The sequence below is a fragment of the Periplaneta americana genome, chromosome 17 (assembly GCF_040183065.1).
Source record: "Periplaneta americana isolate PAMFEO1 chromosome 17, P.americana_PAMFEO1_priV1, whole genome shotgun sequence".
NCBI lineage: Eukaryota > Metazoa > Arthropoda > Insecta > Blattodea > Blattidae > Periplaneta > Periplaneta americana.
Window position 1 is genome coordinate 73,402,123 of NC_091133.1, and position 25,512 is coordinate 73,427,634.

At 33.6% G+C, this 25,512-nt stretch overlaps 1 protein-coding gene across 1 annotated transcript in view; it reads right to left on the minus strand.

Moving 5' to 3' along the window:
• Positions 1 to 25,512, minus strand: part of LOC138692749 (serine/arginine repetitive matrix protein 2-like) — a 138,760-nt gene that overhangs the window by 40,881 nt on the left and 72,367 nt on the right. Inside the window, exons 6-7 of the mRNA XM_069815942.1 lie at positions 9,730 to 10,002; positions 1,013 to 1,126 (exon numbers count right to left, since the gene is read on the minus strand). Of these exons, the coding sequence (XP_069672043.1) occupies positions 1,013 to 1,126; positions 9,730 to 10,002 (387 nt within the window). The remainder of the gene's footprint in view (positions 1 to 1,012; positions 1,127 to 9,729; positions 10,003 to 25,512) is intronic.

Consider the following 25,512-nt stretch of genomic DNA (forward strand, 5'->3'; position numbering starts at 1 on the left):
TAGTATATACAACACGCTGCTTCACAAAAGTGTGACTGGACATATTTGTTGGATTAGCAGTGCAATGACAAAAAAAAAAATCACAAAGATTTTTCATTGCTATAATACTTTAATACTGTCTTATTAACGCCCGTAATTAAAGGTAAACTGATTTACTTTTAATGATACTATATCAAAATAAAGTATAAAAAAAGTTGCGAAAAAGGAAGATAATAAATTATATAATTTTTTTAATACATTCATATCAAGGACTATGGGTATACTATTACCTTATTAACCCATCATTAAGGACTGACTTGTCAGAAAGACAGAGAGATGAATTAACAAAGGTTCTCCTTTTATTTTTATGTGTTATTTAGAAACTTCATACTTCATACAGCAGATAAAACATCGAGAAAATTAGTTAAAAAATACAAGTAAAGTGCTTTCTGATTTCACCACTCTACATACAGGTAATAACTACGATAAGGCAGATACATGTATAACTAACCTTCACATTTCAGAGGAGAAACATTACATTGATACAGATGATTAATAAATAACCTATATTTGGAAAATTCACTTTCAATCAAATTCTTATGAAGAATGAATATTAAAATTACAGTGAAATATTTCTATGATGTACTTACAAGTGACAACAGTGGATGCTGAAAATAGGTATGGAACCACGAATCATACGAATGAAATTATGCCCTTTAAAGTAATAGTGTATATACTTTTTAAATTAAGTTCCTATTTTGCTCCATACATAGATTACGGCTTGTCTGAATTTTCTTGTAATTTAATTTGAATCTAAATCCTCAAAACTTACCTACATTGTCATTCAAAATCCCTCCCGATTGTTCTGTTTGAAACAGAAAAATTTGTATGGCAGTTCAATTTAAAAAATTAAATTACGGTACCAATTCAGATACATAAAATTTGAACAGTAATTATTCTTTAGTAAAAAAATACTGATGAGCGCGACCACAGAAAAATAAAGGCAATAAAGAACAATCAATGGACACAGTACCTGTCTTTCTTGTGTTTCTTTGACTTTTTCTTCTTGTCTCTCTTGGCTTCTGGACTTGAACTAAAATAAGAAGAAAAAGAGTTGATAGTGTTGTATTTTATGCATAATATAGAAAATTAACCTACATCACTATGCCATACACAATTTATTAAGGTGAAACAATATAAGATGGAGAAAAATGAAGGTTTGTTAAATTATTAAAATATCCTAATAATAATGATGATGATGATAATAATAATAATAATGTCAAAATTTAAATTTATACCCAACATCATCATCATTCACTCAGTTAAGACTAAAAAAATATACAAAATACATGATTTGTCTGTCACATGATCTCTCTTGTGAAGTGTCAGAAAAACATAGCAAAACAAAGTTCTAACAAGACATATTTAAAATGTCACTGAAATAAAGATTTGTTACCGGTACATGATTGTAAGGTACACTGATAGTGCTTAGCTTACACAAATCAACATTAGTTTCGAATATCTGTGTTCTACTGGTGATGCATTTTTTAATCATTCAACTGAATTTCTTGTTTGTGCTGGAAATAAAATTTGTCAGTCAGTTCTTATACTTTCTCATATGGTGAAAATTAACATTAAAACTAAATTCAAATTAAATGACGTCCTAAGTTAAAACTTCGTGCATTTTTTATATTTCTAATCATTTTACTTTAAAAATAGATCTAATTTTAACTTGAATTATTTATACCAGCACTTCATGCCACTGAACAATCAATCTATTTATGACAAGTATAACCATTTAAAATGAAATCAAAATAATTAATATTCGCATTAAAGAAACAAAATTACTAATATTCGTATGTTTAAAAGAAACATATTTAAAATGGACTGTAATACAATCTAGTTATTTATATTTTTTAAACAACTTTCATAAACTTTGTCAGTAAGGTACATTTTTAGTATAAAATACTGCGACCACAAAACAATAAGAATTATTTAGTGTAAGTTTTCGACAATTTCTCCACAGTGTAAAGTGCATTAAACAATGTCTGACTTAGTTGAAGTTTCAAATTAATATCACGTTATTCTTAAATTAAATGTTTTATTACAAATATGAAATATTTCTCTAATGTAATCAGAGTTATGCAAATAATGAGATACCAAAGCAAACATTTCCCTGCAAAATGAGAAACAACTACAATGGCACAAAGAGATCACACTACAATGTGTGACACATATTTCAATCCTACTAAAAGAAACAGTATCCACTTAGAACACTGCCACTATTTCACTATATCAACACTGAAGTTGCAAAAAGAAATGTATATGTTACGTCATTTTCTATTACATTACAATCTGCGATTTGAAAAAATTATAATAATAATAAGATAACATCAAATGGAAATCAGTATAAAGCAAATATTTTTAAAAAGTTTGCACTTGAAGATATGCTGAAAATCAAGTACCTGAAAAGGACAATTATTCAAATGAGAATAAATAAAACATATGACGAGCAAGATTTTGAGAGAAGGGGATGATGATGATGATGACGATGATAATAATAATAATAATAATAATAATAATAATAATAATAATAATAATAATAAACAAATGCATAACACGTCAAACACATACCAATTAATTAATTAAAGAACTCAATTTCTACATATAAGTAAACATAATTTACAAGCATTTGTTGTAATTGCAGGAAAAACGAATAACCTGAATTCAAGAAGTTAATAATACATTACAACCTAAAAATAAAATATTTATCGAGATTTTGGTTTGTTGGTTGGTTTCCAATGCTCAGTAATTAGGCACTGAATAACATCTGCTGTGTTGATATTCTGTACAATTGCTACTGTGTAACAGTGATATGATTATTTCAGTTGGAGGATTGAGTAATAATGTGAGGTCCAGTCTAATAATGATGTCATATTATTTACTTTTCTTTATTATTTATATATAATATTTCAATGAATTATTATAAAATGAAAAATAACATATATGAGAATACACTGAAACTGAATATTCTAAATATATGTGACACTGAGGAAATTAATTTTACTGTACCATCTTGTTGTAGATTCTCCTATTACATAAACTATGTGAGGAATATCGATCAAATTTGTTGTTATGATGTATCCTTATTTGTATTAGACCAAGTCCATGAACTACTCCCAAGGTCAGGTATCTATTGCACTGAGGATTACTATAATTATGATGCATGGATATAGTGCCAATGATTCTGATTATCTTTCATTTTATGGTCAGTACTAAATGGAAAAAATAGTACATAGCAAGAGAAAAGAATGAGTTGCACGAAAATTTGCCCCATTCTTTTTCTGTCTACTATAAATTTCCACTTGAAATCTTGGGTTTTCAACTCATGCATGACTAACATGAAAAATCAATGCATTCCAGTAATGTGTACCATTTATATACATTCATTATTTTTGTAAATACATATATAATGTGTTGTGGAATTTAATAATGATTACTTCAGTACTATGTAATGAAAGTTACACAAAAGTTGTATAGTAAAATATACGAGAAATGTGATTTATACGAAATAGACTTTTTAAAATAAAAACAAAGTTTTACAAATAAATCAAATATCCTTCCTCTTCCTCAGAAAGAAATAAACAAATAAGTAAAATATTTTATAAGAACAGAACCTTATTCAGATAAAATTACAATAGAGCCATTTAGTCTGCAACAAATAAGTTTTATTTATGTAAATATGAATTAAATAGAAAAATCAAAAGTGTGGCAAACACTTGGCTTTCACTGGAAATTATCGATATTCTACAATACTAAATTGCTGATTTGATTAATGGAGATCATTTATTAATTATTTTTGCTATGCATGTGATTGTATTCTGGGAGCAAGGGGCAAGGTGTAAATATTTTAGCAACTTCTTATAATATTACAGGTTTTTACGTGCCAAACAGAAGACTGTTGTACAGAAAAGGGTTACACTTACTTAGGAGGCAAATATTTAAATACACCACAGCTTGTCTAGGGCAGAATTCATATCTCTCAATTGTATTGTATTTATTTACATTCCATGGTATTCGTACATTGTTTCACATCTAGAGTATGGAACATGTTAAAAAAAGCAACAACAACAAAAATTCTTAATAGTAACATAAAGTCTCAATTATAGTCACAGTCTAGTTGAAATATATACAGAAGAGTTTTATAATATAGTCTACTAGTACAACACAAAGTTTTACTATTAATACAGAAATATTCATGAAGCGTGAGAAATTAGGTATTTCTTTAATTTGGCCCTAATTACAGAAGAGACTGTGATTTCGACGTGAAAGAGAAATAATTGGTTACTTTTATTTGTAATCCTTTTATTCACGAAAATATACCGAAAACCTATCATATGAGATCCCTTTGCTTTGCTGTCCTCCTATAGCGAATACAAATAAGGATATTTATTGACTTTAAAATTCACTGTTCTTTGCCTGGTTCCAAACTTAGAGCCTCACATCTAATGGCGAGTATGGCAACCATCTAACCAAAAACGATAATTCTGTTGAACATGAAGTTCAGAATAATTCACAGTGAGAGAATGGGGCTGTAAGAAGAGAACGAGAAAGAAGATTAGGGGGAAAAAAAAGCTAATGTTATAACTTATTATTACACAGCAATACCACTGGGAGAGATATGATTACAAATTATAACTGTAAGGAAAAAGTAAAGGGAATAACGAGGAATAATGCTTAATCATGAAGTTAAAATAAAACTGAAGTGTGCATATACAGAGTGAAGAAATATTTATGTCCAAACTGTTAGTGCTAACTTAAGAAAGTGAAACGAACATATTTTGTTAAACAACTATAAGTCTGAAATGTGTCTTTGAAGCACTGCAGACTGTTAAATTTACAGGACCAATCAGACAACACAGTAGTATGAGCTTCTGCCAAGAAGTCAAAAGGAGGATAGCAATGGCAAAATAAGCTTTTAATAGAAAAAAAAAAGAGCATCTTCTGCGAATCTTTGGAAAAAGAACTAAGGAAGAGACCAGTGAAGAGCTTTGTGTGGAGTATGGCACAGTATGGGACAGAAACATGGACATTATGACGAAGTGAAGAGACACGATTAGAAGCATTTGAAATGTGGATATGGAGAGGAATGGAGTGTGTGTGAAAAGAACATATAGAATAATAAATGATGCTGTGCTAGAAAGAGTGGGTGAAGAAAGAATAATGTTGAAACTGATCAGGAAGAGGAAAAGAAATTGGCTGGGTCACTGGCTGAGAAGAAACCATCTACTGAAGGATGCACTGAAAGAAATGGTGAATGGGAAAAAAGTGCGGGGCAGAAAAAGATATCAGATGATAGACAACATTAAGATATATTATGTGGATCGTATGCAGAGACTAAGAAGAAAGTGGAAAAGAGGGAAGATTGGAGAATTCTGGATTTGCAATGAAAGATGTGCCCTTGGGCAAAAACTATGGATGACTGAACTAGTCAACCCGCTCAGAAAATTCTTAAGATATTATTGAAGGTTGTTACTTATGTTTTGAAACCAGGAAAAAAAGTAATTTAAGTAATTACTACGCATTTTGCAATAAGTAATCAAGGTAACCACCATTAACCTCATTACATAGATGGAAACGACACAATAGATTTGATCATGTTTGATAAAACACGTGAGAAGCCTCCTTGACGATTTCTTCAGCATCTTGGAGTTCCAAGACATCAAGATTTTCATGTAGTTCTGCAGAATGAAATATAGATAGGAGAGATCAATTCCATACAAGGCAATGGTGAACACCAACTTTGGCAACAAATGTGCAGGCAGTTTTGGCAATAGATGGATTGGTTCAAGGATGTATTTCATACCTATGGTTGTTTAATAAAATATATTTGTATTGGTCTCTTATTTTATCCCTAGCAGTTTGCACATCAAAATTTTTCTTCACTGTGCATATACAAAGAACTACATATTATATGATGAACTACAAATACAATAATATGATATTTAAATAATCATGGAAGTTGTAATTCTAGTTGCAGTGATGTTCTCTACCTAAAACCAGAACATTAATGTGGTACATATAAACGTGAATGTCCAATGTTGATACACTTAAATTACTGCAACCATGGTTCTAAAAATCAAATTAAGATTTGTCCAACCTCATTATACATACTTTAGTCTGAAGTTTCTGCTGCATTTTTCAAAATAAACAAAAACAGCTTCATTGAGTGATTTTTCAAACAATGGACAAACACTCATATACAAACTCAAAAATTGAACCCATTTCTCAGGATAAAAATTCCAATTACATGCAAGATGTTCACACAAATCAGGAGGTATTAATGCAGCAAGAAAATATGATTTTACAAATTGAAGGGCCACTACAATTAACATTTTGGCATAGCACACTCTTAAGAACCTATTATAATTAATACAATAATTCATAATATAATCTACTTAATTTGCTTTAAATCAGTTACGAGGGTATTCTAAATAAAACTATTCATATTTTTCTACACAGATGTGATTCTGAAACACTGAAGTACTTACTGGATGTTTCCTACATTTAAAATAACATTAAAATTACTATACAAGAATCCAATTTCCAATAACTAAAAATGAAGACTATATTATCATTAATTATTAAATGGTCAAATTTTGTTCACACCCAACATATGTTTGGAGATTTTAAACTAAATAATGAGTAATTACCCAATGGTATTTTATTGAGCCTCTACTGAAACAAATTATGCTGTGTGATTAATTATAAAGCAAGTATAACGGTGGTCAGAAGTGAATTTACGAGTGAGAAATATATTTCAGTTGTACCGGTACTCCCCTCATTCAGTAACCAGGTTTTTTATATGCCATAAATCTACAATAAAGGACTCCAAAAACAGGTATGCTATCAATTTAATGTCCAGGTTCAAATCTTGCGAACCTTCAAACTACTGTCAAGAATGACTGTATGTCTTAATATGTAAAGGATATCTGAATATATATATAATCATTTGACAAGAGATGAAAATTAATATTAATTATATATCTATCAAGAAATTCAGAGGAGAATAGAGAAATAGTAACAGAAGGAAAACAATTATAAAATGTGGAATATTTCATGCATCTGAGTTCTGAAATTAATTTATAATGGAAAAAGTGAAACTGAAATAAACAACGGGGTAATTAAAACTTTAAATTTATACAACATGGTCCGATATTTAATTGGAAATTATGTATGGAAAGCAAAATTGTCATTTAAAGCTCACTATTAACCCACTGTACAGTGGACAAGTATGACAAGAACCCTGAGATGCGCAAGAGCCACTCACAGGGAGTAAAGGCATGGAGACAGGTGGGAGTGGTTGTGCTATTATCCAGCATGAAAACATACACTACCAGTAATCTGATTTTAAGGCTGTTTCAAGATTTACCTATTACTTCAATTATACTGGTTCAATGCCAAGCTACAGAAATTTCGAGCAGCAGTTAGAAGTGAATAATAAAATTGGAACAACAAAACGCCAATGCAGGGACTTGTTTCTCAACTCCCAAAAAATATTCAAAGAAGAAAACAAAACCGAATCTATAAGTGTGGCATACAGAGAACAATAAACGAATTTAATTTAACAATTGTCAATGCATTCTTTATTATCACTATCAGTGTTAAAAGTTAAAATACAATTTACAGGAAGCTTGTGGGCATATTAATTGAAAAGAATGATATTCGTCTTCAGAGCAAGCATTGCTATTTACAGGAAGCAAGGGCTCTTTTGTTTACACGGATTAGAGTTGTATTTACTCGTCACACAAATTTTATGTGTGTAATGATGGTGATAACAAAGGTCTTTGTGTTCCTATTTCGAAAGGCAGTGTATGATAATTGTGCATGTCGAAGATGAGAAAGGTTTCATACCAAATGTCCTTTTGATATTCCAGTCTGACACGATATTGGTGAATTATCATAATCATATGAATTACATTAAGACAAATGACTGAGAACGAAACTAATCCCAAATCATCCCCCTAAATCAGTCGTCGTGATTGATAAAGCATCCTACCACAATTAATTTGTAAGTCTCCAGAATTTTAAGACTTCCACTCGTAAATTAAAACCAGATCAAATAGGCCTATGAATCTCCTATGTACTTTCGAATACTTCAAGGAAAATATGTCTGTCATATCTTGTCCACATCTAAATTCAATTACATAGGAAACACTATGTGTAAATAGCCCATAAAGGTGGTTTAAATGTACGCAGGTTTGGTCCACTTCCCACTTGTAAGCCATTAATTCATGTGTAAGTTGTACAGATCCAGAAAATTCAGGTGGCCCAAATTTTGTTTCTGGGTCTGTACATTAAGTAATAAAAGAAATATTTATCTCGAGTTGAACTTGTGTCTTTGTAGCATTAATCCCGTTTACGAAACTCGCAACTGGAGACTGATATTCAGTTAGTAAAATTTCTCTGAAAAGTTTGAATGTTTTAATGTATTTTGTCTAAGTTTTGCTGACGGTACATGTGATAAGAGTTACATGGCATACACGTGTTTCAATTTGATTTCAATTTATTGGTATATCACATTCTGTTTCTTCTTTCATGAATTTGAACACATTGTAAACAATTTCTCTGCTCTGGCTATGCAAAATCTTCCTTCCTCCTATCTTGCTCATATTCAGATTGAAACTGACCTCTTTCATATTTGGTGCTTGAACTGAACTCTTCTTCTGTATCATGTAAGTATATTAAATCTAATGTGCAGAGAAATAATCTGTGTTCTGTTCAAAGAGTTTCTTAAAGTTTTAACCGAATATACTGAATACATATGAATTTGCACTTACAACAAAATACCAGTCATCCAGTATAAACATTATTCTTTCGAAAGATAATTCACAAAGTTAAAAACTAAAGTAGGCGAGGGAATTCTCTTGAATCAAAGACACAAAGGCCTAATATCCACAGTGTTACCACTTAATTATTGAAAATGTATTGTTTAATGAAAGAAGGATACGAACAGTACAGTAATCTGTGTGATCAATACTGTCACAAATAAAAACAAAAATTTTGATCTGGTGTCTGATACAATTTCAGACTATAACCCAAAGTATCTGAAGGTTTAGGTTCGGCATATTATGACATATCAATATTTTTAATTATGTTTAAGGTTTAAGCGTTATAAATACAATGTCACCTGGCACTCTGGGATCAGTGATTTATAATGCACTATCCAAGAGACCAAACAGGTCAGTCTATTACAAAGGTAAATACATACACTATGGAAAAAAACCCTCTCTGTAACACAGAAATAATGTTTTGTAATGGAAATACCACTCTTGGGAAAAGGGAAGGGAAACTAAGTGTGTACAAGAAGTCTGAAGACTCCTGGTTTAAAATGTGTTATATATAGATCACTACAAAGAAAAATCTTAATTTACGGTACTCTTCCTCTTACCTAAATGGTCCACCCCCTTAAGGTTGCAATAACAAGTGGTGGAAGAACCCAAATCATTAAACAGAAAGCATTTACCTATACATCACCGACTTTAACTAGATATGTACAAATGTTTAAGTTTGAGAATTATAGACTACAAAGTTTGTTTTTCACATTAAAATCTGTTACATTACTAAATACCTGGTTACCTGGTTTGACAAAACAAACTAATGAAGAATGCCTAACAATTTAAAATTCGAAATATTTCGGATTTAATTACTCTAGCTTATTCTGTATCACGAATATGAACACACACTTACCTATCTCTCGTCCTCCTTTTTCTTTTCTTTGTCTTATCAGAATTTTCTTTGTCCTTATCCTTGTCTGTGTCGACAGCTGCTACAGGGCTGGGTGTGCGCACCAATGTGTACTTCTTGTTCTGTTCAGCTGCTGCCTTAGCCTGTGCCTCTTTCACATGTCGCTGAGGATCCAAACTGCTCCCCTCGACAAAGTACTCCGATATACCAAATGCTTCTCTCAGCTTCGCATTCTTCTCTTGCTGTGCTTCTGCAATTTGGTGGGTTTCACGCACACTGTAATCATGTAAGAAACAAAAGTGGTAAATCAGAATGCACACTTATTCCATCAAAAGTAAGGATGTGTTGATAATCATGTGTGACATATGTATGTAATGCATCATGTAAACCTCTACTAAAGTTACTTGAACTAAAGAATTCTAATAATAATAATAATAATAATAATAATAATAATAATAATAATAATAATAATAATAATAATAATAATGATGATGATGATATCACAACTAATATGATTTACTTCCACATATTTTATCATGATAGTTATAAAATAAAATATACCAAAATACAAGTTTTCATATAAAACACTGCATGTGTACAGCAGGGTGCAATAATTTTCATCATACGTTTCATTTCTTTGTTGACTTTTATAATAAAAATCACTTAATTATTTTTTTAAATTATATTTATTAATTTCTGAAGTAATCATTTAAAAATACAACCTATGTGCTAACAATATTCATATACCCAGTCGCACCTAACTTTGTAACATTAAGAGTCGTGCAGGGTGTTGCTGACAGTATAATGGTTATTTTTAGTAAATTAAAATAAAGCTCTCTTTTTATTTATACAACTGTATGAAATATTTTAGTATTTATCACAATGATATAATTAATGTACAGTAATGGTAATATTTTCCATGAAAAACTCCCTCCTTTGCATGAGAGGGGCTATTGTTGGTGAGACAGCACATATTATGGTACCAGCACGATAGTTGTCCAGTGCAGTGGCACTTTGAAGTTCGTCATTTTCTGAATGTCATTTCCTCAACCCATGGATTGGTCGTGCTGGACCGATTGCTTGGCCATCAAAATCACCAGATCTTACGTGCTTGGACTTAGTTGTGGGTACACATGGAACATTTGGTTTATGCCATGGCAGTCAATGGAGAGACGGATTTCCATCACAGAATCTTGGCATCAGAGCGAACAATCCGTGATACTCCAGGATGTTGGAAAGAGTCAGACAAACTATGGTGCGCCACTGTGAGCTTTATTTGCAGGTGAATAGAGGAAACTTTGAATTTTGTAATTAAAATAATAATAATAAAGTTTTAGTGTTTTACTTAACAATTTTTATTAATAAGATTTGATCACGGCATAGTGTGATGAGTCTCCAACTCCATGTTGTCTGATAAAAAATATTTGCCTCAATCTCCACAACTATCCCTCTCATTTTGTTTATTGGATTCTGAATCATACTGTAATAACTGGACAATAAGACAACCAGTATCCTTATTCATCATCCCTTTTTCTCATGTCTGCCTTTTAGCGTGCATTTTCAAACAAGATTTTATAATTTAATAACAATGATGGCATACGTGTTAAATATAAAGAATATTGCCAAGAAAGGGAATATGGAAAATAAAAGATCACTACTTTCAGGGTTGCAAATATGTTTAACATTCTAACGTCCGTTGTTGGAAGCACGCATCCATTCACTATTTTAGAGCCTTTCCGATTTTTTTTATTGTTTCCTGACACTATGGCTCGTCTGCAGCGTTGCCAGAGTCTGTTGACGGAAAAAATGCTGATTTAAAAAAAAAGTGTATAATTAATTTCAATGGGCAACTCTTTTCTCTTTGTAAATGAAATATTAGCTATGGAACAAATTGCTACCTTTCTACTATCATTAATGTTATTACAAATGAAACTTGTATGAAAATGATTTGCAAATAACTTGCTATTACGATTATTCAGCCTTTTTTTCTCTTGTACGGGAAGGAACCCGAATGCTTACACTATAGCCTGAAGCTTATTGTGCTTACCACTCCTATTCTGTGAATCACTGGGTAGCCGAACGGCTGCACTCTTGTACAAGTAGTCCACACCTGTGGAGTAACGGTCAGGGCGTCTGGCTGCGAAACCAGGTGGCCCGGGTTAGAATTCCTGCCGGGGCAAGTTATCTGGTTGAGGTTTTTTCCGGGGTTTTCCCTCAACCAAATACGAGCAAATGCTGGGAAACTTTCGGTGTTGGACCCCGGACTCATTTCACCGGCATTATCACCTTCATATCATTCAGACGCTAAATAACCTAGATGTTCATAAAGCGTCGTAAAATAACCCAATAAAAAATTGTACAAGTACAGCATGCTGTACCGTGAAATTTAACCGGACTATTGTATTGTACGGATGATGATGATGATGATGATGATGATATGTGAATTAATGATGGCGAAATGAGTCCGAGGTCCAACGCCGAAACTTACCCAGCAATTCTGCTTCAATTGGTTTTTCGGAAAACACCGGATAACCTAAACCAGGTAACTTGTCCCAACAAGGATTTGAACCCGGGCTCGCTCATTTCATAGCCAGACGTGTTGACCATTACTCCACAGCGGTGGACTTTATTCAGTCTTAATTCATTTTTCTCAATGCGAAAAACTGCTGGGCATGAGAAATGGAGCACGGAAGTATATTTGCACATCTTATCGCAACCCCTTAATAACGCTCATGCACTACACTACATGGACACAGACGGACTGACACGACCAACTCTTGAGAAAATAAAGGGTGCGAAAGACACATGAAACGGGATTTTAACCCAAGATAGAGGATGCAAGGGAATGTTTGAAAACAAGTACACAATGGCTGGGGTTAGGACTTTGTTTTTATTTACGTTGGAACATTGCCATTTTAAGATTCGCCGTGCATGCATTTTGGCACTTCACAATTTCGGTTCTTCTCATAGCTCTGCCGACAGTCACCAATGCCGTGAATGAAGATAAATTCTGAACCTCATCTGCGTTTGAGTTCGGTACCTTGCCTGCACAGGACGCAGACTCGAGATCAAAGTGCTATTTATGAGCTTAGTAATCTTAGGAGGTTTCACGATTTGTGCGCATGTCCGTCAATGTATTAATTATCTATATTACTCCTTCGTTCAGAGAGAAGCCACCTAAGGGTGGTTAAATCCTCATGAAGTAGGTCATCACTATTATTGAACATGACGATTCCCACGAGTAAAGCCAATAGAACAATGCTCATGTTGAAGACAATCAACTATAGGAAAATGATACGGACTCCTTATTTCCCCCAGGCTTTTAATACCAGCGAATTGGATGCAGATGCAGAATACAAGTTATGTGCAAGCTTGGAACAATGTAAACACTAATCACATTTTAATCATCTTACGACTTGTTTCTAAGTTCTCTGCTTCAATGTAAACGAAATGCCATTCGTTTGTTATAAATAAACTACAAGACAACAAGGATAGCATATAACGGCCAGAGAGTGAGTGTACTTCCTGTTCAGGCAGCCAGGATTCGATTCTGATTGTTAGAAAATATTGTAATATTTAAAAGTGGGAACAATTTATAGCCCCACGAAAAGTGAAGCCTGAGACAATAATGTCAAATCCATTAGGTTCGATCGCAGGAGTTGGTTGAATGGATAGGTTACTCTGGGGGTCAAGATAGAAAGGTGAAGATTTTCCCTGGCGTTATTCAATTTTTCTCAACATTGCAAACCATCCAAACGACACTCCTAATTTCACACTGCTCTTTTCTTCATTTCAGATAAAAATATGATTTTGGGGTAAGATGTACGAGCTTCGGTGATGTCGATCTAAGAAAACTACTAGTCACAATACCAATAAATAAAAATGAAAACTAAGGAGCCAAAAGTTGTATAAACAAAAAGAAAAGAGCTCTCCAGTTGCTTTTGTTTTTATTCACTTTTTATGTTTCAAAGCTAAAGTCGTGTATACCTACTAGTAACCAAATGAATTTGTAGGAAGTGAAACGCATGTTAAAGGTTTACTTCAAGTGACTGCTTTAAGGAAAAAACAGTAAATTGTGTTTTATCAAAATTTATACAAACCTAGATCAAGTAACTGTTGATTTTTACTATTAATTCCTTGGGTTCGATTCCCGGCGGGATCAGAGATTTTCGTATAAAATTTCTACCCCGGGACTAGGAGAGGTGGCGGTGCACAACTTCTAATCACTACGTAAAGATGATTATTTTTTGGTCCTACAGAATATATCTGTCATGGTAACAATTAATATTAGAGGAGAAAAATTCGCTCCGGCGCCGGGGATCGAACCCGGGTCCTTGGTTCTACGTACCAAGCGCTCTCACCATTGAGCTATGCCGAAGTCCAATCCACAGCACCGCATCGAACTCCCCTCAGGCCACAAAGGGGAAAACGCTGGAGGAGGGGAGTTCGATCCAGTGCTGTGGATTGGACTTCAGCGTAGCTCAATGGCGAGAGCGCTTGGTACGTAGAGCTACAGTCTAGTATATACAGTCACGAAGCTCAATACTTAATAAATATGCATCCATAGATAGTTGCTAACCACCAGGATCGCTACTATCGCCTCATTACAGACCCTTTCTTTCCCTAGCAGACGATAAAATGTATTGTACTTTCGATATCGTGTTCTTTGGTACTTTTATTTGCTTCGACGGCGAACAATTGGAGCACGGCTGGAAGGACGATTAATCTGAACCGTGCTCAACTTATAGGTTATTCGTTATCTCGTGAAATCAAAGAAATCAAGTGCTTGCGTGCGGAGTAGCATATATAAAAACTTTAAGTGAACTCGCTTGCTACAGGTACAGTTCATGCATTTTGTCAAGACATTCCCCCACTCTTCCTACAGAGCTGCACACGAGATCAGATGAGTCTGCTTACGAATTATAGGGGAATGGGTTAGTTTTTGCCTTGAACTCGGTAGACATACGCCCGACCTTCCCTTCTACTTTTACCCCTTCTACGGAAACGTCAGAGATAGACAAGTTCTCCTTTCGATCAATCAGTATCTCTTCCTGTATTATTTGCCTCATCAATAGTAGTTAATGCTTGTTAATTTATTCCTCCTTTGAATTAATCTCTTCCTTGTAGTGTCCTTTTTCTTCTAATTTTCTCGGTTTCTTTTCATATGTCATTTATTTTTTCCTTTCCCTCCGTTTTATTTCTCTATCTCTTATTTTTCTTTTGCAGTAGGCCTACTGCACTTCTCTGAAGTTTAGAGCACCTTTATAAAATATTTAAAAAATCTGAAATATCACTAAAACTGGTGGTTGTAATATATGCCTTCAAAATAAATCTTTTCAGGCCTGATTGAATTCTCTGTTTCAGTTTTGTTTTTAGCCCCCATTTATGTGTTTGGAAGTTTAGCATTTTTTAAGCTTAAGCCGTGTATACTGGTCCCCAAAAAAAATTTGTAGAAAAGTGGAACATGGAACATGTTTATAGTATACTGTACTTAAAGTGACTTATTCAAGAAAATATAAATTTCATCACCAATTTATGCAACATTTTCAAAGCTACCTATTCTTAATTCATAACTTTAAAGCTATTGAAGAAAATACGAGTTTCCTTTAAGTTTTCCTTTATACAGCTCTTCGTTCCTTTTTCTCCGTTGCTTAGGAAATTTATGACAATCCCGTCCTTCTATAGCTACTGTATTTTCATCCCTTGACTCGATGTCACATATTGTGACTAAGACATGAGGCTTTGCAGTTTGAATGTGTGATAATTTCAGTATGAGGAAAAATATGGTTCAGACAGTGTGAAGTGGTAGATCATAAAACTATAAAAGATAAAAAAAAGTCAAAGCGAAATTCCATGACTACTAAAAATCAGCAAGTAAAAACAAAATATGTCAGATGTACCAAGGAGTGGACGACCTCGAGCTATTACATGCAAGGTTGAATGTACTATTGTGAAGGTGTCAATAAAAGACTGATCCACAATAAACCGGGAACGACAACGAGAACGAGTAGACTACGGAAAGCGAAGGACGTGAACGTGATGATTTTTTATTCACAGTAAACCGAGAACGGAAATGACTCTGCATATCGATATTCATGTCAATAACAATATGTAAAGTCGATATTACACATTCTGATATTTCTGTATAGTTTACCAATGGCGTTCTCTTATTAGTACAAGCCAATCAACATAAACACAGGTTAACCAACTTCAAAATTTATGACACGGAATATTAAGAAATCAATTCACGTGCATCAGCCTGGTCACATATACATGCAGCAATGAAAGTGATTCTACTGAATTTCTGGTTTAGTTAGAAACGATGGATGAAGAAGAAATTATGTCACGGCTTCCTTGCTACAAAATATACAACACCAAATAGCTTTATGATGACAACTGAAAGACTAGTAGGCAGTGATCGGAACTAAGAACGGCAAGTTATAACTTCGCCAACTCTCACGTTCCCGATCCTGGCCTCCGTCAAGCGTCTCGTTAATAAAATTGTGAATAGGTCAACTCACATTTTAATCTATTTATTTTAACAATTTTTCCATTCTCGTTCTCATTTCCGTTCCCGGTTTATTGTGGACCAGGGTTACGTCGTCGCCCGCTGGAGAAGGGTTACCGATCAGCTGTAGCAGCCCACAAACCTCTCTTACATAAGCAAATTGCTCTGTGCAATTCCAATGGAGCAAAGACATTTCAGCAGGACTAGATATAGCCCATTCGGTATCTGGTAAAACCTACCTGAACATCAGGAGAAATTTTGTCAAGACACGATGTGCAGTACGGGAACAACTTTTTTTTTTTTTTTTTTTTTTTTTTTTAAATATAGATTGGATATATTTTTGCAAGTTTCCAGTCTTCAGGTACATGCCCGGTTTTCCAGCATATATTAATTCTAGTAATCGTAGTAAGGACTGAGATTATTTTATAAGTTCGAAATTAATATTGTCGGTTCTAGGTACCTGCTTGTTTTTAGAGCTTTTCAAAGCAGTTATTTATCTAAAATAATGGGATCTACTACATTTTTGTCAGCATTTATCAGAATCATTGTTTCATTGTAGTTTTCATCTGTCCAAAGTACTTGAAAATATCTTAACCATTTTCCCCTTTCCTTAATTAATTAATAATAGAATATACTATTCATAGAACATAACGTATTTGCTATGAACCCATAAGAGAAAAAAAATAATCGAATACTGTTCCATTCGACGTTACGTGCAGAATGTAGGAGGATACAATTGTCACACTAACTGCGAATGGGGAAGGGGTTACGTACTGCACAGCACCTGGCCTATATCTCACGCAAGGTAAGCGGCTGACGGCAGGTAAAGCTGTAAGCTCCCCATTTGCGGCAGAGAACTCTAGCGTCCACAAGCCCTAATCCGATCAGAGCGATCCTCCTGTTGCCGTAGAATCGCAACTACAGCAATCACATCACTTTTCAAGTCCTTGCGTAGGTAAAAGACGGTTAAAAGATGCTAGAACAATCAGTGATGAAAAATTCTACTGAAAACAGTGAAACAAGCCAATACAAACTCAGGACCACTGTAATTTCATTACAATTTACCAACATTTATGGAAAAATATAAAATCAGCTTCATTGACATTTACGAGACTGTGTTGCAATATATTACATTCCAGGTCCTTATAAAGAGTAATGTATATAATATATTATGTTATACATTATAATGAAAATAAATTAGGCTACGCAGTTAATTACGTTTCCATCTGAATGAAATTAAATTTATATTCATCTTGTTTAATGCCATTTTCATTAGCAAACTTTTATAAGAGTACATTTTCTATTCTAGTCTTCTTGAAGAACAAATGTAGAAGTAAATTTAATATTGAGGTAGACTTACGATTTGAAAATATCTAACACTGAACTAGACTTCGCAAGACACATCAACCATCCCACTGATAACATTATGGTAAGTCTACGTAAAAAGCTGGTTTCATTTTTCACAGTAAAGACACGATATAACTTAAAATAATTTTCTACTTAGAGTATGTAAATGTTTATTAAAATGGATTTGAGGGAGGTGGGATATGATGATAGAGACTGGATTAGGCCTAATCTTGCACAGGATAGGGACCGATGGCGGGCTTATGTGAGGGCGGCAATGAACCTTCGGGTTCCTTGAAAGCCATTTGTAAGCAAGTAAGTATGTAAATGTTAAAATGTTATGTTTTATTTAACGACGCTTGCAACTGCCGAGGTTATATCAGCGTCGCCGGTTTTGTCACACAGGAGGTCCTTTACATGTCAGTAAATCTACTGACATGAGCATGTCGCATTTAAGTACACTTAAATGCCATCAACCTGGTCCGGGATCGAACCCGCAACCTCGATGCATAGAAGGCCAGCAACCAGGCCGACTAGAGTATGTATTTCCAGTTTATATTCAAAAGCTAAAACTGGAATTTAATATCGCTGTCAATTTAGTAAGGATGTTTAATTCATCACATTATGCACATGTTTAATAAGTATAACATGATTACCAGACTAAATTACACACAACACTTTAGGGGATCCGCCAAAACAAAATACGAGTTTCAATGGGTCCGTGTCACTCAAAATGTTGGGAACCACTGCTCTAGACTCTAGACCTAGACGATTGTACGCATAAATGGCTCAGCTATAGTCAACAAATTTCTGCCCTTCCTTTCAGTAGATACAAAAAAGAAAACGTTATGAACAGGGAAAGGATTTATATGTAAATACATATTTACTTATAAAGCTAATATAATTTATATTTTGCATTATCTTTATGTTTCACAATGTGTAGGGTTGAAAAATCCTACTTTTATTTTCCATATTTTTCCATATTTTAGAGTTTAGTACATATTTTCGTTAATTTCCATATATTTTCCATATTTCATATAAAACAGTCCATATTATATTAGGTTTAACAATAAAACAAAACAAAATTCCATTAACTTTTAAAAATACATTTCAACAATAGAGATTTAAACACATGTTCAGTAATCCCTTTAACATCAGAGTTATTTGAAAATTAGCAGTCCTATCAACAATGGGAAAGTAAGTTACAAAACTGTATTAATTTAATTTAAAATTTTTAACAGACTTCAGTTGTGCAGCTCAACAGTTAAATGCCAGTCAGAGTACACATAGGTTCAGTTTTGTAAATCATACTATAAAGACGGTAAATATGCCAAAAGTACGTCATTCAGTCAATTTAAAATCAAAACTAACAAGTTACATTTCAGAATTTAAAGAAGATGGTTTATCAACTGACAATAAAATATTATTTTGTAATTTGTGTCAGTGTGCAGTATCATCTACACAAAAGTTCCTGGTGCAACAACACATTACAACTAGTAAACATCAGGCCAACAAACAACTAAATTCCAAGCAGAGACAATTGTTTTTAACACAACCAACAACATCGAATGTAAGATCTGAGTTTAACATCGACCTGTGCCGTTCTCTCATCTCTGCTGATATTCCTCTCTACAAACTAAAGAATAAGGTCTTCAGGGAATTCCTTGAAAAATATACTCAACATACAATCCCGGATGAGTCAACACTTAGGAAGACGTATGCTCCATCCATCTACGATGAGACAATACAGAAGATAAGAGATGAAATTAAAGATAGTTCAATTTGGGTTTCCATTGATGAGACTCCCGACAAAGAAGGTAGACTTGTTGGTAATGTAGTTATCGGTTTGTTAAGTGAACAATATTCTGAACGAATTCTTTTACATTGTGATGTTCTAGAAAAGTGCAATAACAAAACTATAGTTAAACTGTTCAACGAAGCTATGGGTATCCTGTGGCCAAAGGGTATTATGTACGATAATGTGTTATTCTTTATTAGCGATGCTGCCCCTTATATGGTCAAAGCTGGACAAGCATTATCTGTTGTATATCCTAAATTGACTCATTTTACTTGTGTGGCGCATGCATTTCATCGTGTGGCAGAAGTGGTCAGAGACAATTTCCCTAAAGTAGATTTGTTGATTTCATCAGTGAAAAAAGTATTTCTCAAAGCTCCCAGTAGAGTTAACGTGTTGAAAGAAATGTACCCTGAAATTCCATTGCCACCAAAGCCAATTTTAACTAGATGGGGTACATGGCTAGAAGCAGTTGAATATTATGCCGAACATATAGACTCTATTAACAATGTTCTCCTTGCATTGGACTCTGAAGATGCAGTCTCAATTGATACTGCGAAAACAGTTACCTGTGACATAAGTGTGAAGAATGACTTAGCTCACATTCAGCATACATTTTCATGCATCATAAAAACGCTCAAAAGTCTCCAAAATAGGCACCTTTCACTATCTGAAAGTTTTGAAATTATAAATAGTACTGTGGAACAACTGAATCGTGGTAGAGGTAAAGTTGCAGATGCAGTAAGAGCTAAGGTGGACACTGTACTTTCAAAAAACCCTGGATATGAAGAACTACAAAAGGTTGTTGCTGTGATGAGTGGTGAATCAACAGTGAAGATTAACTTGGACTTATCCCCAGCAGACATTGTGAAATTGAATTATGTACCAGTTACTTCTTGTGACGTCGAACGCTCTTTTAGTCAGTATAAATCTATCCTCAGAGACAATAGAAGAAGATTCACTTTTCAGCACTTGAAAGAAATGTTTGTAACCTATTGTTATGGTAACAGACAATAAAAATTGTGTTTTGTTGAAACTACATTGGAAGATAAGGTACGTCCATTATATTTTTTGTTTAGTTTGATTAAAATGTACCAATATTTAACGTACATAGTCATTTTTTTATAATTTTAAGTCCATATTTAATTCCATATTTTGGTAAAAATCCATATTTAATTCCATATTTTGGTAAAAATAACTACATATATATTTACATATTTCATATATTTTTAGTCCATATAAATCCGTTCCCTGGTTATGAATGTATCTTACATGTGTGGCGAATACGAACTTCATTCAAATTAATTTTTTTCTGTGAAATATCACGGACTTAGAGGCCACATAACAAGCATTCGGTATAGAAAATCCTGTAATCGAACTAAAACGAATGTTAAAACAATAGCAATGGATCATACTGTTCTTCAGAGACGTAATTGTAATAACATATTCCTTCGTTTTCTGGCTATGAACACAATGAGCGAAATGGCAACCAGACAAACACGCACTTTGTGTTCGTTCTTATACTCACATGGTTCTGACCTAATGACTGGTCCTAAAATGCAGATTTGTTTTGGCACGTGCCCTATTTCTATCCTCTCTAATTTTGTACAATGCAAGTGGCCAGGTCTTTCAGTTTTAATAAAGAGACTTAAAACATCTACAGCTTCCTTGCATCTTCGCATCAACTAACTCTTAAAATACAAGTTACTGGAACATATAATTATTCTATTTACAATTTATACTTGAAACCCTAATCAGAGATGTTGTAATTCTGTTGTATCCGTTGAAAGTGCAATTAATTATTTATATACTTACAGAAGGCCCATGGCAATTACTGTGTTATTAGCAGACATCGGATTCTAGGGCAAATGCCTATTTTGTTTCTTTACGAGAAAAGTAAAAATAATTATTAATATTTGTGTTTCATGGAAATTGAAAGGTATTCAAAGAGTTTTATAGTGCCCTAAAACTTTTATTAGAGCCTAATTTGTTAATATTCGCCTAAAAATGCCTAACTCACTGTAAAGTTTCGCATTTTACTCTTACTTTTTATAATTTATACATGCATTCACTACGAAATTTAAGGCATTTAAAAAGTGGAAAGTTTGCTTCACACCGGCCATGAAACCATTGATAAAGGAAACAAAATGTTTTTAATCTCACGACACTCGCAATAGATTTCACCGAATTTAACATGTTTGGAGGCATAAATGCCGACAAAGAACCAACCTTAGTTTTGAAGCAGGCAACAATCACAACATGTGCTGCTACCGATTCAGAGATATACTATACTATAAAAATGACTGTTTTCGGTCTGAAACCGATTAGCTGTACTGCCCTTCAGAGTGTCATAAAATCACAATTTTTGGAGAAAGAGTGTTTTTGAAATATTTATGAAAAGTCGTAAAACTGCGAATTAGTAGGGTAAACGGTTACAAAATATTTAAAAGAATGGCCCTCCTAGTGTTAACACTACCAGGAAATGCAACAATAAGTGGAACTTTGTATTTTTGTCCAATTGAATCTCAATAACAACGGTTCATTTGAATGCTCGTTAACAGTTGCTCTTTCCCTCACCTTATTTGTGTTGAGAAGTTTTGAGCGGTAGGACGTTTTCCTGTGAAGTTTAACGCGATAATGCCGAAAAATATAAGTGCAAAATCTACATTGATCCGGCAATGGCTAACAGAATATTCAGAATTCACTTATGATGGAAAAATAATATTCTGCAAGATTTGTAGCAAACAGGTATGTAACAATAGTTGAAATATATAAATTCTATTAATTTTAATGAGTAGGCCTATAATATTTATACATTGACTGAGCTATCCTGAGGTATAATTCTTTTTAAGACCACTACACTTTAACCTTTTAAATTCCGATAGTTAAAGTATTTGCAGGTCATTAAAATTTTGATTGTTCGAACCCACTAACTTTGTGATAGAAATACGGCAATACAACAATTAGGATTTTATTTTAATTCAGTTTACTTTACACTTTTAGATTTCGCAAGAAAAGAAGTGCCACCTAAAGCAGCATGTGCAAGGAGCGGCTCATAAGGCTAAAGCTCAGCAGAAAAATCAACTGCAAAAAACTTTACTAACACAGCCTACTTCATCCAATCTCAGCAGCAATTTCTATGCTGATTTAACCAGAGCGTTTGTTGCTGCTAACATTCCCTGGAATGCAATTGAAAATCCGGTTTTAAGACAGTTTTTACAAAAATACTGCAAACAAAATATCCCATCTGAGTCGACCCTAAGAAAAAATTACTTAGACAGAATATACAATGAAACTTTAGCTTCCATTCGGGAGGATATAGGTGATTCTTACATATGGGTCTCTGTGGATGAAAACTCAGATCCTATGAATAGGTATACAGCAAATATGGTAGTAGGAAAACTTAGTCCTGATGGACCTTCGATTCCACACCTCTTATGTGTTAAGGAACTTTCGAAAGTGAATAGCCAAGCCATTGCTTATTTTGTAAATAAAGGCCTACAGTCTTTATACTCAGGTAATATAGACGATTCTAAAGTTCTGTTGTTTTGTACTGATGCTGCCTCATACATGGTTGCTGCAGCTCCACTTCTTAAAACATTTTATCCTAACCTCACGCATGTAACCTGTCTAGCACAGGGCCTTCACAGGGTTTCTGAAACAATCCGGAATGAATTTCCTCTTGTCAACTCGTTTATTTCTAACACAAAAAAATGTTTTTGTAAAGCCCCATCCATGATTTCAATATTCAGAGAGAACTTTCCAGATATCCCACTCCCACCTCAGCCGGTTGTTACACGATGGGGAACCTGGATTCAGTCAGTGGTGTATTATTCTAAGTATTTTAAAGAAGTGGTCACAGTTATTGATAAATTACCTGAAACTGATAGTGCAGCGTGTGTGAAAGCAGTGAAAGATTGTCTGAATGACTCACGAGTGAAAAACGATATTGCCTACATAACATCAAACTTTTCTTTCATACCTGCAAGCATTGAACAATTAGAACGTGAAAAACAATTTCTTTGTAGCCAAATAGCAATAGTAAAGGAAGCTCAAGTGAACATACATTCTGCTTTGGGCGAAACTGGGGAAAAAAGTTAAAAATAAGTGGGACAACGTATTAAATAAGAATTTAGGATTTTCATTGTTGGAAAAAGTATCAAGAGTGATATCGGGGGAAAGTGTAAATGTTCCAGTAAGTATTGATGTTTCTATTGTACCTAATTTAAAATTTGCGCCTCTCACATCAGTTTCGGTTGAAAGAAGTTTTTCTGCTTTCAAAATGGTTCTCAGTGACAAAAGGCAAAGGTTAACTGTGGAGAATTTAGAAAAAAATTCTGGTGGTGTACTGTGCAGATAATTATAATAAAGTCTGAGCATGGAACTGAATTTCAGTAACTTAAAATGAGTAATCTTGATATCAATAATCATTATTTCATTAGTTTCAATATATTAAATTTGTGCAGCTCTGTTTATAAATATAATATAGTATTCTTTTTTAATGTTTAAACATACTTTTTTGTGCGTATTTTAGTGTATAACTAAAAATTTCAGTGAAAGAAATAAGTATGATACCTTGATGTGCCTAAAATGCCTATTTTCATTAAAATAGAGCCTAATTTTACAAATTTTGAGCTTATTTTAGGCGCCTAAAACTGCAATTTTAGTGCCTAAAAATCCGATGTCTAGTTATTAGGCATAAAACCTGCGTTTTCATCGGCTGGGCCGCGGCCCGGTATCGGACCCTGGCATCAGTCGTACCGGGCCGCGAGATATTCTCCTGGAATTTGTCATTTTAGTCTTCTAAGCATTCTTCACGAATAAAGATTTTATGGTGGAAATGTTCTTAGGAGAATAATTTTCGTGACTGTCAAAAAACGCATATCCATATCATCTCTGAACTCTAAAATCTAATTAAATACGCGTAATATCTCTATAGCAAATGTCAGTGACCAAGCCACTTATTTTTAATGATCGGGAATTTTTCAGACTTAAAAATCTTCCAACAATTGGTAAAGAAAATACCGCTAGAAATCTTCCATCATTTGGTAAAGAAAATACCACTGTTTATGACCGGTCATAAAAATTGTCTGCAAGTGGATTACAACAATGGGCGGCGAATCCTCTGTTCTCAAAACTGAACGAAATAAAATCTGTGTTGCAGATGTCAGTGACCAATTAGCTGGGAAGTAGGCATATAAACAATTTTTTTTTCACTTAAATTGAAATCTGTATCCGATTCTCGATACAGAGTAGCCACAATGAATACTGTCTCATCACAAGTTCGCATTGTTTCAAAACCCGAGTGTCGTGATTTTTTAAAAGTAATAGGCATAGAGATTTAAATATTAATATGAATAAAATACAAGAAACCTTGATTGATTGTTTTTCTAACAAGGTAACATGTTGATTTATACCCAATGAGACTCCGATTACTTTTGTCTGTATGAATTTATGATTCAAAGATAACCTGACTCTGCTTAATATGAGCAATTTTTGGGAACATACTTTACATGCAGACAACTTCATATTTTATTTCGATAAATTAATCTTCTTCTCTCTTACAGATGAAACTATTTATATAGGCTACAAAATACCACTATTGGCACGATATTCTTAAATTTTACTGCATTTTTGCCGATGAATTAACCCACAAAAAAGGTGAAATTTTTATTATATTTCATAAAATAATAAATTTCTAAATTATAGACATCAGGTCAAAGAATTTTGAGTGACCACAAGGGTCCTGAATACAATAAACATGTATAATAATGTGATGTGATACATTAAAGAAAAAAGAAAGTTAATTGTTGAAGGCAAATATAAGTTGATTAATTGAAATAGAGATGATGATGTAATATTTGAAGAGAATCCTTGATAATATTTATAAGAATAGACATTACAGAATCAAAAGGAATGTGAAGTTCCTTAAGATAATTCCACGTGAATTTTGTGATTGAACCTCTACTGCCAAACAGCAAACCAATGACGGACCATTGTTTAAGAGGGACGTTGTACTTGTATTTTCCTCGAATTTTTTTAATAGTTCGCGTCCAGTTCGAGAACAAAAATGTCGGTTCTTTAACTATTATCGAACTGTGCCAAAAATACAATTTGAGTTAAGCCCACACGTTTTAGT